The following is a 17,342-nucleotide window of genomic DNA, read 5'->3' on the forward strand; positions in this document are numbered from 1 at the left end:
CCCAGTCATCATGTCCTGCTTTCATCCTGCCCTGGTGGAAAACCACATTGATCGGTCACAGGAAAACAAAGTTTTGAGGATTTCAGTTTTATTAGAAACACAGGAAAAACCCATCTCTTTACAGGGATTGAATCTCAAGGGGAAAATGCGGCTGTACGCTCTGCACATGAGGCTCTCCTGGTTGGGTCAGGGCACTGGCAGCCAAGTCTTCTCCTCCACCTCTGCTCTGGAGCTGCTTCGGTGGTTCTGGGCCAGCTGGGAGCCCAGCTCTCCCCTTGCTCAAAGGGCCGGGTTGAGCCTTTCACCCCAGGATGCGCCCAGCTTCACTTGCCCCAGGCCAGCTCTGCAGGCGCGCTGTTGCTTCCCTCCTGGCTGACAATAACCTCAATTCCTTCTCTCTGAATTAGAAGGGAACCCTGCAGTAATCCCTTTTTACTGAAAATTCAGCCCAAGTGAGGGACTTGGAAGGCTCTCCTTAGGGACATAAGTTGATGCTGGAGCAGTTGCTAATGAAACTACATTTAATTCCAGAAGAACCACATGAGTCAGTCCTGTGTCCTTGAACTGAGCAGAGCCCTGTCCCGGTCATCCTCCAGGTTGCTTCACTGCAGCCAAGAGCCCCGAAAGCAAAGCAAAGCAAAGCACTGGAAGCTTGAAGCTGCAGAATTTGTAAATTAAATTGGACAGTAGAAAATATATTAGTCAACCTTATGATTTTTTGCTGGAAAGATTTTGCCGGCAACACTGCAATGAGGGAGATGCAAAGGGCTTGTCCTGATGTGGCCTTTCAAAAATATCCCTCCTAGCTGGTAGTGAAATGGTTCCTTCCTTTCCTAGGATGCTCTGTGACCTCCTTGCTAATCAGTCACGCTTAGAAACATCTGAACTGTGCCCCGATATTCCCCTGAGCGTATTTGCAGCTCAGTTGGTGGCTGGACCTGCAAATGGAGGGAGGGGGGAGGATTAGCAGTGATGGGCAACCCTGGCGTGGGAAGGGGTAGACTTTATCCCACGGCCTCTGAAGACCCCTGCAGCACCCTGCCCTGCATGGGGGTTAACACCAGGCTGCAGCCCCTGGTGGAAAAGGCCAAGCATCAGCCCCCCACGGCTCCCCGTGGCCTCCACAGGATCAAACCCCACGGCTGCAGCTGTGCGGGAGGTGACCTGGGGGCAACTGCGCGGCATCGGCAGGGTTACAGCACGACCGCCCATCATCCCCGGGAGCTGTTGCTGCGGGTCCTGTGTGTCCCCTGCAGTATAAAATGGGAAGAAATGGTTTCTTCACCCACCATTTTCCCCTCCTGCAGCCCTCCAGACTCGTGTCCTGCAGCCCCAGGGAGGAACTGGGCTGGTTTGGGGTATGGCACTTGGTGTGAGCGGGGCACGTCCATCTTGTCCATCCTCCCTTGCTGTGGCCTGAGCCCTCTCACTCACCGCTCAGATCAGAGGGGATTTCTCACTAATTGCAACTAATTTCATGTGCTATGAGGGATGCAGTCTGCCATACAGCTGCCGGCAATGAGTCACGCTTATTCTGGCCGTGACCTGAAAAGTTTCCATTGACACCATTTCTGGGGGATGTTCTTCGTTGTTGTCACAGGACATGGCATTTAGTGAGGAGGCCCATCTGCAGAGGAGAATGGGAACCTGAAGGACACTATGGAATCCACGGGTCACCACGGCAGCATTTCTGAATGAAGATTTGCCTGAACTATTTCCTTTCTTAAAATTTATTAAATTATAAGTGAAAGAAGTGCCCTCTGCTAGTTGGGTGCAAGGGAGATCGGACAATGGTTATTCCTTTCCTACAGAAAACAGAAAAGTCTGTGGTTGTGTTTTGTTTGGTTTCTGAGCAAACACACACCAATCTCAGACACTTTCAGGCTTTCTTCGCCCAGCAGCGGTATTCCTGCACTCTCAGTTTCTAGTGCGTTGTACACATCTTTCCAAGAGCTGAAGGAGTTGTAGCTGGGGAAGGACAGCCCTGGACCATCCCAGTGCCTGCGGAGCACCAGCACGGGGATGCAGGGAGACCTCTGTGTGAGGGGTGGGGTGGAGCATTGCTGGTGGGACCTCTGTGAGCTGTTGCACAGCTGCAGTCATGGGATGGCAGCTGAACAAGGGTGAAAACCCCCTTTTCCTGGTCGCTGAGCCCCATGCCCCAGCCCAGTGGGGAAGCCCTGGCAAACGACGCTGCTGACTCCACTCCACCACCACCGGCAGCGTGGCAGGGATGAGGCTGTGGAGCCATGGGAGGAGCCGAGCTGTGGCCGATGCTGGGGGACCAGCATGGGCGAAAAAGGTGGAGGTGGAGGGTTCACCACTGGGCCCCAGGGTGAGGTTGAGGAATGCCCTAATTACAGCACAGTTGTGGAAACTGGAAGCTCTCCACTGCCCTGTAGCCAAAGAAACAGGCTCTGCATCGGGTTGAGACGCAGGACACTGTTCCCAAGGGAAAAAAGCCCTGCTGATACTGGTCTAGCTCCTTAGTGGGTATAAATGGCTGTCTTCTGCTGATCTGCATCAGATGAAAATCTGGCCTCCCTGAGCACCTCAGGCAGACGCAGGCCTGCCAGCAGACCCCTCCTGTGAAGCAGCTGGAAAGCCTCCCCTGGGCAAAGCAGGTACCCGGAGAGAGGGGCGGCTTCACACTAGAGCCTTGCCTGCATGCAGCGGAGTTCCTTGGCACAACCCCCTCGGCCAAGAGCACATAGCCTTCCTCTCCCGGTTGTAGATCTGGGACAGCAGATATGACAGTCTGGTGCATAGAGTGGCTCTGGGTAAATGTCAGACTGGTTTCCCTGAGCATCCCTTCCCCACACAGGCTCACGCCCCTGCCCAATTTCATCACCTTCAGCTTTGCCGACCTGCAGTTTGGTCTGGGCTTTGGTGATGAGCTCAGGGTGGCCAACATAGCCTTTGTAAGGGGAAGTCTGGTCTCACAGTGACTGGCGTTTGCTGAAGGCATCGATGAGCTTGTGGATAAGGGCGGCCTGGTAGATAAGTTTTCCTGGATTTCCAGAAGCAAAGACCTTTAGGTCAGCCACGACTAAGAGGGAAAGTCCAAGTAGAGGTAAATAATCAATTAGCAGATAGGAAACAAGAGTGAGGTAACAAACTGCTGATAATTCTTGGGTATATGGCATAGCGGAGATGAAGACTGTTGATGCAGACATTCAGAAGGATCTTGCAGGACTTGAGGCTTGGGGCTGAAATGGCGAGGGATGTTTGGAGGAGTATGAAGTGACACACAGAGGGAAAAATCCAACATGGCTTCACATATAAGATGATGAGCTTTGGGCTGGCTGTTGCCTACTTGGGAGTCATGGCTTGGGATTATGGTGAACATGAAAAAATATGAGGAACATCAGGGAAAACATGAGCTAAATGCTCTGTGGCAGCAAAAATCTCAAACCATGACAGATCAATGCTTTGTGCTGCCAAACGGCTCAGCAGGACCTCAACCAAACTGAAAGAGAGGAGGGAGGTTTTCCAGCAGTGGAGAATAGACCTGGGGAAACACTTGCTGAAGGGTGGTTTTTATTATACAAACATTTTTTATGGGTTTGAGGGAAACTGGGTAGATTCATGGAGGAGAAACCCACTGAGGGGGTCTTAAATAAAGAGGAAACCGTGGTCGGCTCAAAAGGTCTCTGAGCTGAAAATAAAGACCAGGGGAGTCTGTGGGGCAAGTGTCATCGAGTCTCGTCGTCTGCCTAATCCCCACTCACTAAATGCCTGTCTAGAATTTCTTCATCTTAATAATAAGAGGAATCATGAACTGTGAGGTTTTATGTTCCTTTGCTGTGTAGATCCTAGCTGGGGTGTTCTTTCACTATGTTCAGTCTAATCCTTTTTAAAATCCTGTTAAGTCCTATGCTTCAGTGATATCCTTTGGCAATGAGTTTTGCAAGTAAAGTGCTCACTGTGCATTAATCAGAAAGGTTTATTGCTTTATAGTAGGTTGTTGATGCTAAGCTGCTATATATAGCTTGTCAGCAATTAGCAGGATGCTTGCAAGGTTATTTAAGTAATTTTTTTTTCCCTTATGCCACAACTCGCTGAATTCTCTGTATGTACGAAAACACTTGAAAAACAACTGGTTACTGCAAGAAGAAAGAAAAACAGAACGAGCCCTGCTCGGGGCGGACGGCTCGTTTGACAGGGCTATCTGTTAGAAGTGGGATTTTAATCAGGAACCCTTGATCAAAACAGTTCCTTCAGTTGCTCAGGTCCCACGCACACCCCTGTGCGCTGGAAGCATATGTGGCAAGCCCAGCCTTAAAACCAGTCCCTTGGGCTGGCAGAGAGATGGATCTCACTGGGATCAGAGACTGAATTTGTACTCAAGGGGTCCTGGATGGCTTTATCTGCAGGCATCTGCCGTGATAGCTGCCTGGCTGTCCCCAGCAGTGGGAGCACTGGGGTTGTGGCACTGCTGTGCACCGGGGCTGGCCCCGGGTAAAAACCAGGCTTGGGCCTGGCTCTGCTGTGTCTGGGTGCCCCCATCACCCCCAGTTGCCTTCACACCTGCCCTTTGAAGGAGAGGTTGTCCTATGTGATCATGGGGGGATGGGGTCTTGGGAGGTTCTCCTCCCCCTCTGCTCTGCCCCAGTGAGACCACATCTGGGGTGCTGTGTCCAGTTTTGGGCCCCCCACTTTAAGAAGGACAGGGAGCTGCTGGAGAGAGGCCAGCGGAGAGCGATGAAGATAATCAGGGGCTGGAGCATCTTCCTTGTGAGGAAAGGCTGAGAGACCTGGGCTTGTTCAGCCTGGAGAGGAGAAGGCTGAGGGGGGATCTCATCAGTGCCTATAAATATCTGAAGGGTGGGTGTCAGGGGGATGGGGCCGGGCTCTTTTCAGCGGTGCCCAACGCCAGGCCAAGGGGCCACGGGCACAAGCTGGAACACGGGAAGTTCCCCCTGAACATGAGGACAAACCCCTTCCCTGTGCGGGTGCCAGAGCAGGGGCACAGGCTGCCCAGAGAGGCTGTGGGGTCCCTTCCCTGGGGACATTCACCCCCCGCCTGGACGCGGCCCCGTGCCCCTGCTCTGGGGGTGCCTGCTCCAGCAGGGGTGGGACGGGGTGAGCTCCAGAGGGTCCTTCCAACATCCACCAGTCTGGGATTCTGTGACCAGCCCAGTGGGGACAATAGGTTTGATGGATTAAGCCCAGGTTTGATGAGCCTGGGCACACAGCTCCCCTCTGGCAGAGCTTCAGCACCCAAAAATTGGACACTCCCATGCTTCAGCCACTTCCTCTGAGACTTCGTGAGTGCTCTCAACTTCAGCAAAGCTCATAACAACGGGGAGGCTGTGACAGCTCAATCCAAGACGTCCAGAAAACTCTGAAAGGAGCAGGGCACCCTCCCATGCTATTTGGAAAGGGCTGGACTGCACCCAGACAGAGGTGTTTTAATGACTGTTTTGGATCCCTGGGAGCCAGCCTCCTCCCACCAGCCCAAGGTAATTCACCTCCTCCACCGGTGCTGGAGGAGTTGTTGACTGGTGGAGAGCGGCTGGTAAAACAGGTTCTCTGCAGGGAGTTGTCTCCAAAACCCTGGGAGACCTGGATGGATCGAGCCTGGAGTGCGGGTCTCTGCTCAAACCCTGGCACAGCAGGCAGCGAGGAGTGATTTGCTTTTGCGTGGCACTCCTGGGCAGGGCGTCTTTTGCACGGCGCCGCTAGTAGACAAATTACAGCCTTGCCTCTGTCAAGGTAGATAAGAAACCATGTGATGCAGCGTGGTGGCAAACGGGTTGCAGGCAGGGTAAAGGTGCACAGGGAAATAACCTTGCAGGCAGCTCCTCCTTCCTGGGGGAGCAGAGTCTCAGGGCAGCGCAGATCCCCGCGGGTCTGACAGCACCTTGGCCTGGATGCCTGCACAAGTTTTGGGGGTTCTCTGAAACTCACAGAAAGCAGGAATGTCTGTTGGCAGAAGGAACTGGTCTGATCTCTCCAGGTAGGTTGTTCGGTTTAATGCTTAACCCTTTCCACTGGCGGGAGGGAGGGGGTGAGGGTGGGCTGCAGGCCTCTGCTGAGGGGTGCTGGGAAGGATGGGAAGAGGGGACGGCTGCCGTGGGGGTGTTGCCTGCAGAGGTGGTGCCAGCCCTGGCGAGTGCTTGGCACTGCTGGGGTTTCTTGTGGGTGGGCACAGTCAGAGGCAGATGTGTTTCTGCTGCCTGGGGAAGCTGAGCGCTGCGTATGAAAATGGCTCTGGAAAAGCATCCTTGCCCCATGTTGGATACATTTTTGGTCTGGTTTGCCTTTCTTTCGGGTAGGATCTGTCTGGCTGGGCTGTGCCTACAGACTTGCTCCGGAGCTGGCTTTGGGGTTTTTTCACTCACCCCACATCTGTACAGCCCTTGGGTGCGTGTCCCGGCTCTGCCGTGCCGAGGCTGCAGCCTCTGCCCATCCGGCGCTGAGCAAGCCCTGATTCATCGGCAGCCGCTGAAGGATCCCCACCGCCCCGCAGCGCCGGCCGCTCTGCTCGGTCTTTCCTAAAAAGTGATTTTTGTCTCTGATGGGAGCTGGGGCGGGTGAGGCTCCTGGGCGTCACGGGGTGTGAATCGCTCCTGCCCTCCCGCAGACCCCGGGGCAAGCACCACCGACCTGAGCTGTGCAGACGGGGTGGTGGTGACTCGAACGCAGCTGCGCTCTCCCACAAAATGGAGCAGAAATCCTAGTTTGAGTGGATGTGATGGCTCCGAGACTTATTTGCAATCCCCAGTACTTTGGGTAAGACACCCACCACGGCCAGCCCAGAAACAGGAATGAAGTGAGACCCTGTTGCTCGGAGGCTGCCAGCTCACACCCTGCCTCCACCGTGGCTGGGATGGAGCCAGAGGGCATCCCAGCCCCGTCCAGATCCACCTCCTCTGCACCATGGACCTGCCCAAACACAAGCCCAGCGGGGTCCTGCACCCAGGCTGTTTCACAACCCAGGAAGGCAGTTTCTCCTCTCATTAGATGAGACAGCGCTCACTGAAACAGCATAAACGTCAGATATCTCAGCACTAATGATTAACAGGGCAGGAGAGGACAAGACAGGGGGAGACTCACCAATCTCTTCTTATTCATCTCTTTGAGGTTAAAAAAGGTAAGATGGTGATAAATAAATCCCTCTTTGAAAAGAGGAGGGGAAGGTTGGCAAAGGAAATCTATAGCCTAATGGGTGGATGACTTAATTACAAATAACGAGAAACTGCAGGTTGACAAAGCCAGGTTACGCGCTGCCTCTGCTGGAGCCAAGAAAATTCAAGGCAGGAGAATCTCATTTTCATTTTGAAGGAGCCTGTACATGAAAAAACAAAGAAGCAACTGGCTCTCATGTGGCTTTAAACTGGTGTTAGCACCCCACGCTGTCACTGCTTGAGGGACAAGAGTGCTTAGCAGAGGCACCTGTGTGCATACGTCCCCCCGCACGTGCTAACCTCGCCGGTGGTTGTGTGTGCGCGCAGTGATTGCTGCGGCCGGTCTCGCCAGGAGATCACATCATGCTGTGCAAACAAAGCTGTGCTGCCTTCCCAGCACAGCGCAGCTATGTACAAATACGCACGGGGTCAGGCCCTTGGAGGTGAGTACAGCTGCGAGGGGCTGAATGGGCGGGTGTCCCCCAGCGGGGTGAGAGCCAGCCACGGGTGCTCACAGCCCCCTGGGGCAGGTCCCAGCCTTCTCCAGTCCCATCCATCCCCATGCCAAGCATGGCACTGGGGACCACCCTGGAGCCCCCCAGCAGTGGGTCCGATTGCTGTTGAGGTGTCAAGGCTGCTGGGGGGAGCAGGGGGCCATGGGGATGGAGGCAGCGGGAGGGGAGGGCAGCACACATTGCCCTGTCCCAAGACCTGTCCCCCCTCTGCTCTCCGTTCTGCTCTGCTGACCCTCTCACACTCCCCCGCCTCCCTCAACCAGGAAGAACAGAAGACGTGAATATTTGCGGGGGGTAATGTGGTTTAATTTATCACCCAGCTTTCATTACACAGTAACTCGTAAACCACGCTGCAAGTCACTGTGTCCGCCACGACGCTGGCGATACCGCAGGCACAGACCTGCTCTGACTTTCACGTTCTTAAAAGTCAAATTCAAAGTGAACCCTGAGTCTGGATGAAACTGGAGTGCCAGCTCCAGACTGGGACACTGTGATGGGATGGATCCCGCGCTGGGAGGGCTCTGCCCCGTTCGGCTGTCGGGGGTGTGGGGAGCTCCGCTGGGACCCCTGCATGCGTTTGCAGCTCACTGAGGACTAGTGCTGTAGGCAGATGAACACCGTTGTTAAAAGCTCAGTCCAGCCAGTGAAAATATATTTCAACACAGTTCATGCACCAGCAGAGAGGGTGGGGGCGTTTTGCACAAAGATGGGTAAGCTGGTGTTGTCTAAATGACTTTTTATTCAGGTTGGCATTTTATCCAAAAAAATATTTACTTGTCTTGTGCAATATAAAATCTTTGAGGATGACTCTTTGAAGATGATTACAAACCTTGCCTTTTTGGTACAATCTGTGATTACGAACAATTCCCGGGCCCAGCCACATGCAAGGAGTAAACGGAGCTCCTGCTGTCCCTGTTTCTAGGCAGAGCTTGTCAGCAGTACCTTCAGCCTCTGATGCTTTTGCATCTGAGGCTTTTTGCTCAATAAAAATTAAAATGCCTTTGCCACAACTCTCACTGGGGCTAAAATCTTCTGCCACTAGTGGTTACACTTCCAGTTTATGTGGTTGAGATCTATGTGGTGACTCTAGGGTCCCGGTCTTGCTGAGTTACAAGTTAAATATCCTTGCCTGGGAAGGTTTGCTTAATGTAGGGATTCCTTTTAAATGAGTGCTCCCTCCAACAGAAGAAATTAGGAGTTGTAAAGTCAAGTGCTTGTGTTGGGAAATGCCTGCATCAGCTGGGTGGAGTGAGAGCGCTTTGCGATACCTGGCTTGCGTTGGTGTCCCTGTCCTCCAGCCCCATGCAGCAGCTGGGGCAGGCAACCTCCATAAGCTCCTCATCCCTTGCTCATGGGTGTTTTGGTCTCCTTTCTTGTCTGGCATCAGGGCTGCTAGCTCCTGTACAGGGCACAGCTTCACCTTGATGTTATATTTCATCCCAAACAGCCTGGCCAAGCAGAGGAGCCTGGAGGATGAAGAAGAGCAGCAAAGAGAGCGCCGGAGAAGGCACCGGAACCTGCTGTCCTCCACATCAACAGATGAAGAACCTCATAGCCCTGTGAAAGACATTAGTCCAGCTTCCAGCAGGTGTGTGAGGTCCTGCTAGCATCAGCCTTACTCACGATGCTGACGGCTTGCAGCTTGCTGCCTTGTTTTTCTCAACCCTGAACCAAAGCTGCTGCAGTTCTTGGGGGTCTCTTGTGGCTGAGAGTGGGCTGAGCTGTGGGAAGAGCAGGGGTCCAATGGGCCCTTGGGCAGAAGGATGGGCTTCACGGGAGGAGTAGAAGAGGAGGGGTATATCTCTGGTGGGTTCAATCATGGGCCTCAATGTGTCCCATGGCACAGGGAGCTGCTGTGCCAGGGTGAGGGTCGGGGCCGAGGCTGAGCTCAGCTGGGTGCTGGCCATGCCCTAGAGACGTCTGGAACAGGTAAGAGCAGACAGGCACCCACCTCTGCAGGGAAGGTGGGCTGAGCAGGCAGCACCTGGCTGCTGTCCTCCTGCTCCTTTGAACCTTGCAGTGATGTTATATGACCTGTGCTGGAGTGGCGAGGTGACCCAAAGGCTTTCCAGTGGTGCTCCCAAAGTCCCTTGCTGCAGGGAGCTGGGTTTTGGAGATGCCCTGACATCAGACTGCCCTTACAAAACCTGACCCACTCTCTAAATTGATCCTGGAAATGTCCAACAGGCCAAGAGGTGATTGCAGGAGGAAGGCAAATATTATCCCATATCTTTCCCAAGCCTTGGAGACTGTGTAGATACATCCTGTGTGGCCCTGGAGCTATGTCCTATCTACCCCTTCCCAAATCTGGTGCCTATGTTTGCCTGGGCTAAGGAGGGGAAAATTAGCATTTCGTGGAAGGTGTTGGGACTGTGGTTGAACCCTGCCATAGCAGATTGTCTCCAGCATCTAGAGACATAAGAGATTTTTTCCTAATCCACCAAAACGTGACAGAACCGTGTCTCATCCAGCAGCAGACCCAGCACACTGCTCTGAGCCCACAGCTCCACGGTATAGGACTTGGTGGATGCTGATGTCTTGGGGTGAGGCTGCAGAAATGCTTAATCTCTGCCACAAAAAGGAAAAAAAGACTTTTAATCCAAACTTGTCCTTGGAGATCCTAGCTGGGGATGAGTGTGGCTGCAAGTCCTGGTGTGCAGGGGTGATTTTAGAGGTGTGAGTGGGACTTTTGTGCCCCTCCAGAGCCTTTCACCTGGGTTAACTTCACCTGCAGCATAAAATCCAACCCTCTGGCCCCAGGGTGCTGAGGTTTGCCCCCATTTTGTCTCTGTCTCTAGACCTCAATCTCTGGTAAAACCAGTGTCTCCGGAGGATGAGGGAGAAAGTAAGCTCTCGGAGGTGCTGAAGACACTAGAAGGGAGACGGACCAGGTCCCCGATGGCCGTCTCTGAAAAGCTGAGGCAGGAGAAGGAGCAGCAGGTGCCAGGGGTGGGAGTGAGCCATGTGGAGGCAGCGACGCAGCGACGTGTGGGGCAGGAGAGCACCCAGGCTGGAGAGCGGGGTCAGGATGCGGCCAAGAGCAGGGGGGACCCACCAGGAGACCAGCAGCCGGAGCTGCCCTTGGAGAAGAAGGCGGTGGCGAGGGGACGTCTCCAGGACAAAGAGGGACAAGGTGTGGGGTCACCTCAGGTGGAGGAGAGGAAGGAGGTGGGGGAGCTACAGCAGCGGGCATCACCGGAGCTGGGCGGCTGCCGGGTCCGCGAAGTGAAGATCCTGACCAGGCAGGGGAGCTGCAGCACGGAGAAAAAGACAGCCTCGGTGGTGACCTCATCTCTGGAAAGGCAGGTGAGCAGGAATGGACAAGGCACCAGCTCTTCGGGTGTGAAGTCCTGGGTGCTGGGAGGACAACAGGGAGAGGGAGACCCCAAAAGTACCAGGAGGGAAATGGGACCTGTGGGCTTTTGGGGAAGGTTTTTCTCAGAACTGTAAACCGCAAGGTAGTGGACAGGGTCCCGCCACCTCCTTTCCCTCCCTTGCATGATCACATTCTCCAGCAAGCCCCTCCTGATTGCCATCACACCTTCACTGAAGAGGTGTTTGGGGTTTTGCATATCCAAGTGAGACAGCCAAGGTTTGGAGGACTTCAATCTCAAACTCCTGCCTCCAAACTGGTCCCCACCTTGGCTGCTCTGCTCCCTGTGCATCAACCTTCTCTGCAGACTCTGCAAGGAAGCATCAGAAGTCTGCCTTTTTTTCTCAGCAACCATCAAGGAATCCCTCAAAGATGGTAATACAGCTGTCACCCACCCAAGATGAACCTGCAGAAAAGTCAGATACTTCTCCAGCTCAAGTCACCTACAGCAGCTCCATCAAACGAACCAGCCCAAGAACAGTCTCCTTTCGGGTAAGAGCCAAAGCAAGTGGGAGAAAGAACCCCATTAAGGCAGCGGAAGATGGTGACAGGGAAGGGTGGCTTTGGTCTCCAGGTTATGCTGGCAGAGCCTGTTCCCAAAAGTGCATTCAAAATCCACCCTTGATCTGGGCATTGCGGTTCTGCTTCAGTCTTTCCTTCCTCCGTTTTCCTTCTCCGTGTCTGGACGAAAGCCTGTGATGATGAAAATGCCCATGTTCGTACGCTTTGTGCTGGCATGGAAACTTGTGGCAAGTGATGAGAAAAAAGGGACCTCATTGTCCTCAGATTTCCCAAAGAGTCACAGGAATGACCATCCACTCTCCAACATTTCTAGTCTTCTCTGAGAGCACAGGTTAAAAATAAAATCCATCCTCCTTGTCCCTTGTTGCATCCCTGAGAATATCTTCAGTTCTAGCCCCCCCAAAAAAGTGCAATACAGTGCTTGAGAGACTGGGAGAACCAAAAGCTGTTGAGTTCCTCCCTGCTGTGGTTCAGGGCTGACTGGCTAGGCTTAATTGACTTTCATGGTGCTTTATTTGGAATAAAACTGTTAGCACTACAAAGAGTCCTTAGTCTGTAGAGCTTTGAGATATGAGATAAGCTCTGGTGTGGGTGAAAATGGAGCTTGTTTGAAACTGGAGGAGACAAGTCTGGGACAGTTTCTCTCATGTTTGTCTTCGATAACCAAAGATGGCTCCAGTGTCTTCTCTCCTTGTGTCTTTCCAGATGATCTCAAGAAAACAGAAAGAAGAAAGCCAAAGCCCTCTCACAAGGAGGTCAGCACCTCTCTTTATGTTACTTTGGTCTTTCTGGGCAGGAATTGTCATCCTTTGTTTTCCAAGGGAGGAGGAGGAGGTGATGGGTCCTGGTACCAGCTAGTGAGTGCCCTGGCACAGATCTGCTGGACATTGGTCCCTGGGGTGCCTGGCTGATGGGACAGTGTTGCTTAGCAGCAGACAGGACCACATCCAACGTACAGCTTGCATCTGTCCAAGATCCCCCAGCTAGCCCCTGTTGTCTCTTGGTTGATGTAGTTTATTATCGGTGCTTGAGTCTGCACAGGAGTGGTTAAGTGTTGAGCAGTGCAGCAACAGGGTCCCATCCTTAGGGATATCAAAACCCACTACCCAGGTCCATGAGCAACCTGATCTGGCTTTGGTGGCCAGATCAAGTGAGCCTCCACATCTCCATGGTAAGGTTTGGGTAGGTGGCTTAAAGCCCTTTGAGGAACCGAGTGCCCAGGTCTGAATGCAGGGAGTCTATAGGATGTCCTCTCCCACCCCTGAGTGCAGGGCGGGGGAGTGGGGCTTCATGGGCACCTGGGCTTGTGCCGGTGCACACTACAGCCAAACTCATACTGATATTGGTGAAGATGCAGTTCAGACCTGGCAGTGGTGAAGACATGGTAAACTGAGGAGCTCAGAGCTATTTTTCAATGTACAGTGTGGCCCCAGTAAGCTGGTGAGACCCAGAGATCTCAGTCACCAGCAGGGAATGAGCTGCCTTGGTTCACTTGACAGACAGATACAGGAGAAGTGGCTGTGTCAGATGGGGCCTTCTCCTGCCAAGTGGAGTCCCTCAGGACCATGGGCTGAGTCCCAGGAGATCCTGAGGGGTCTGTGTTCAACCCCCTCCCATCTTCTTCACCAGCGCAAGTCTGAGGATCCCAGCTAGCAGCACCACCATTGGGGAGAAGCTGGAAAAGTACACCTCGGCTGTGCAGGTACTGAAAACCCTTGGCATAGCTGGGCTGGCATGGGGTGGGTGTGTGGGACGACGGAGGGGGGTGGCCTGGAGCTGAGCAGGGAAGGGAGAGAGTGACTGAGCTGCACCAAACAACCAGTCTAATGAGGTTGGAGAAGATGCTGCCAGGCAGAAAAAGGCATCAGCCTCAGGGTTTTAGGAGCAGGGAGGGAATAACCCTTGGAGAGGGTCATGGGGACGCCTCACAGTCCTGCTGGGGGGAGCAGCGGGGCAAGCCCATGAGCTGGCGATGGGAGGGAGGGAGAAGATGCCAATGGGCTCAGGACACGAGCCAGAAGCAGGACTTTGCTATTAACCTCCTGGGGTGCAGCACGGCTCCTGGTGATGCCCCTCTCTCCTCCCAGCGCTCGGAGGCAGTGAAATCATCCCTGGCTACTCAGAAGGGCCTCTTGGTGTCCTCGGAGGGGGTGGCCAGCAAGCGCAACTTCTTTGAGGCAAGCACTCCCGGCAAGGCTGAGCCACTCGCTGTCAGGAAGGTAAGGGCAGGAGCTGGCCTGGGCGAGGTCCTTCCAGTGGGGTCCTGTGCCAGGGCAGGCGCCAGCTTTATGGACAAATCCTCCCCTGTTTGGATACCAATGCACTGCTCGCGAGGCTGCCGCCTGGGTGCAGTGTGGTGGGAGTTTGGTGCTTGTTGAGTGGTGTCGGGCAGGGCTGGGCTGGGCACGGGCTGCCACCGAAACTGTGCTCTGGTGGTGTGTGGGTTCGTGCTGATGCACTGGTATTTGAGGAGCTGGGATGGAGCCAAGGTGTAGGCTGGTCTGTGCCTGTTGCAGGTTTGCTCAGTCTCCCCCCGCCCTGGGGACTGTCCTAGGTTACGTTTGTGCCGTGGGAGAGCTGGTGCTGTAACCCTGGTGTCCCTCTCTGTGCCACAGGACAACCTGAAGATCCCAGGATCAGTGACATCCCGCATTAATCTGTGGGTCAGCCGGGCTCAGGAGTCTGCCAAGGAGGAAAAGAGCAAGGTACCTGCTTGTATTGACACCTCAGGCTTGAGCCCTGAGACCAGGCATCCTGGCAGAACAAGTCCCTGCCTGGTGGAGGAGCTTGAAGGGTTGATGAACCCTTGGCTGAACCCATTAAAGGGTTTAAATAGAAGCTTAGCCAGGGTCAGAGGTTTGGGTGCTGCAAAGCCACCACGGTGAGATGTTGGGTCTCTACTTGTTGCTGTGCCCTGATCCTGATCCCAAAGTGCCTGAGGCAGCTGCTCCCAGCCCTTGGTGGGGCGAGGAGGGAGCAGGCACCAGCTGGGTGCATGTTCCAGGGGACACGCAGGGGGACCTGACCCTGCCACCATGAGAGCGATCACCCCAGCATGACCCCATCTCTAGCAGTGTCTGGAGGACTAGCTCTGACCTGGAGGCCACTGGGAAATGAGCTGTGTGCTCGGTCCTTTGGCACTGGGCTCTGCGGGGCTTGGAGACCTGCGTGTGCAATGAGAGGTCCTGCTGCATGTGGCGTCTGGAGTGATCTGCATCCCTGTGTGTATCCCAGCCTCCAAAAGCAGGGTGTCTTGTAGCTGTGGGGGGTAAAATGCCCAGCTAAGGGGACTTCAGAGATCACCATTTTGCCAGTGTGGCTGCTCCGAGGAGACGGATGTGAGGGAGATGGACAGGAGACCCTTTGGCCTCAGGGTAGTTTATGGTACTTGGAAAGGAGAGGTTCAGCAAGTCCTGGGGAGGTATCACCCTTTACAGCAATAAGGTGTTTTGCCTCTGCTTGTAGCAGAGTCTCCTGCAGCTGCTGGGTACAGGACCAGGAGGGGCAGCTCCAGCCCTGCAGCCGGGCAGGCAAGCCTGGGCACCCCCAGTGCTGAGCTGCAGAGATTAGCACTGCCCGAACGTGTCTGTACCTGGAGGCTGTGCTGGCTCTGTGTCTGCCAGGAAAGGGTTTGCTTCTGGGGTCACTTTTGGGTAAAGCTTGTGGTTCCTTTATCAGTTTTTCCTACAATAATGCCTGCTGCCATCCATCTCGGTGGCTGGAGCTGCACTTCGGTTTTGAGTGTCTACCAGGTGCAGGATCTAAAAGCCAGCTGGTTTTACCTGGAGCATGTATGCTTCAAGGTTTGGCTAAAGTTGTTACCCCAAGGCAGCACTGCACATGATACATGGGGAAAATCTTGCACCACTTATGACTCTCCTATTTGCAGGACATCAGGAGAATAAAGAGCCTGCCAAGCCGTGACGTCTGGGTAAAGCAGCCTGGAGATACCTCTGGAGACACCAAGGTAGACACGGAGTTGCTCTGAAAACTGGTGCACCCTCTGAGCTAGGGACAGAGCGGGACTTGCCTGCTGGTGCATCTTCCACAGGGCAGGCGTGGGGGGAGGAGGGTTGTTTGGGGCATCCAGGATCTCATGAGTTGGGGAGTCAGCAGGAGGGGACCACTGGAGGCAGCTGTAAGAGTGAGAAAGGGTCTGGTCGGGGAGAGGGAGGGAAGTGGCATGTGGTGGGATTTAGGCGATACGTGCCTGCCCCATCCCCTGTAGGGGGCAAGTATGGTCCTGGTTAAAGAAGCTGCCTTTGGGGGGTTTGTTGCCTCAGGCCTGGCCTCACTGTTTCTCACTTTCTTTTCCAGTTGTAATAATATCAGATGATCTGGGAAAAAACTGTTTTGCTCTGAAGATCAAAGCCCAGCCCTACCCAACCATCCAGCAGCCCACTGCCGTGAGAGTCCCCCATGCCATGTGTGGGTGCACCCCAGGTCGCCGGGGTCCTCTGCTTGTGGGATGGGAAGGAAGAAGGCTGGAAGATTGTCCCTGCGCTCCCAGTCCTCACTTGCTGCCTGTCTGGGAGTGTCCAGGCCTGGAGGCTCCTTGCAAATGCTAAAGGCAGACTCTTGCCTCATTTCCCCGCAACATTTTGGTGTTTTGCTCCTAATATCTGCCTGTGCCCCATAACTGTGCTTGCAAAGGGGATCAACCCACACATCTCCCTTGCAGCTGGATGGTGTCACGGGGGCAAGAAGCTGCCTGGACAAGGGAGTTTCAGCTGCACGGCCACGGACCACATCCATCCCTGATGCCTGGCTTGTGTGGGGTGAGGTGGGGCAGGCAGATGTCCCCCCCGCCCCCAGGCTGTCACTGCTGGAGGGACCCAACCAAATGCAAACACTGTTTGCAAAGTCACAGGTGCACCAGCATAGCTTGGAGATGCCTGATGGTCCTGGTGCTTCCCTCCATCACGCAGCTGAGCCAGAGACAGGGACTTGGCCTTCTCCACCTGCCCTTACCATCCCCTGCCCCCTACGAGCAGTGACCCCTTTCACTTAGTGATACGGCAAGGTTGGGCTGGCCATGGCCCTATTTTTGGTGTTGCATGGAGCTGAGCGCCCTGTGCTGGGCCCCTTCGGCAAACCTCTTTTCCTTCTCACCGTTCCTGCTGAGCCCTTTGCCCGTGGCTATGCAGACCCCTGGTCCTGCACTCCCCAGGCTGCTGAACCCGCCCGGTGGGGACGCGGGGTGCTCTCTTGAGGCCAGCTTTAGGGTGCCATGGGCAGCCCGTAAAATGATGCTCAAATCCTTGGGCCGGGGCCATTCCATGGGCTGGGGCTGGGCCTTGAGCAACCATTGCGGTGTCCAAATTGGGTGTGGGACTCTACTGCTGCCCCTGGATCTGATCTTGCTTGCTGGGCTTTGGAAAGGACTTTGTTTTCTCCATGCTTTTTTTATTTTCTAATAAAAGTTGCTCTTTCTAAGACACTCCCAGTTACCTGCTGCTGAGCTGGGACTGGGACTGGTTTGCTTCCCTTCTTCTGGCAAGAGGAGAAAAGGCAAAAACCCAAGACAACTGTGTTCTGTGGGGGTAAAAGCAGCTTGAGACTCTTCCTTCCTCTTTACAGCATCTTGGACCTGGTGCAGCATCAGAACGAGCCCGAGTCAGGGGCTGCAATGGAGGGTCCGGTCCTCTGCTTGCGGCAGCGTTGCCTTATCAATGTCCCTGGCCCTAGAAAGTGACAGCTGGCTGGCTTGTGTCAGCCCCTTGGGCACTCACGTATCTCAGTCCGGAGGGTTTAAAATAGCAAATCTCTGAGGCCACACAATAGCTTGGGCTTATATGG

General features: G+C 54.3%; 1 protein-coding gene across 1 annotated transcript; it reads left to right on the forward strand.

The window, feature by feature from the left end:
* The first annotated feature begins 5,739 nt into the window (after positions 1 to 5,739).
* Positions 5,740 to 16,983, forward strand: LAD1 (ladinin 1). Its single transcript, XM_064471955.1, has 10 exons — positions 5,740 to 5,962; positions 9,096 to 9,236; positions 10,447 to 10,954; positions 11,370 to 11,513; positions 12,249 to 12,298; positions 13,173 to 13,245; positions 13,631 to 13,762; positions 14,159 to 14,248; positions 15,433 to 15,510; positions 15,861 to 16,983. Exons 1-10 carry the CDS (start codon positions 5,925 to 5,927, stop codon positions 15,864 to 15,866), a joined length of 1,260 nt encoding a protein of 419 aa, XP_064328025.1. The 5' UTR covers positions 5,740 to 5,924; the 3' UTR covers positions 15,867 to 16,983.
* Positions 16,984 to 17,342: the final 359 nt, after the last annotated feature.

The sequence above is a fragment of the Phalacrocorax carbo genome, chromosome 23, assembly GCF_963921805.1.
Source record: "Phalacrocorax carbo chromosome 23, bPhaCar2.1, whole genome shotgun sequence".
Classification (NCBI taxonomy): domain Eukaryota; kingdom Metazoa; phylum Chordata; class Aves; order Suliformes; family Phalacrocoracidae; genus Phalacrocorax; species Phalacrocorax carbo.

Coding starts and splice junctions, on each gene's coding strand:
- LAD1 (XM_064471955.1), top strand. CDS start 5,925: ATGTCTGTTGGCAGAAGGAACTGGTCTGATCTCTCCAG. Junction 9,237..10,446: donor ATTAGTCCAGCTTCCAGCAG/GTGTGTGAGGTC, acceptor CTCTGTCTCTAG/ACCTCAATCTCTGGTAAAAC. Junction 12,299..13,172: donor CAAAGCCCTCTCACAAGGAG/GTCAGCACCTCT, acceptor CTTCTTCACCAG/CGCAAGTCTGAGGATCCCAG.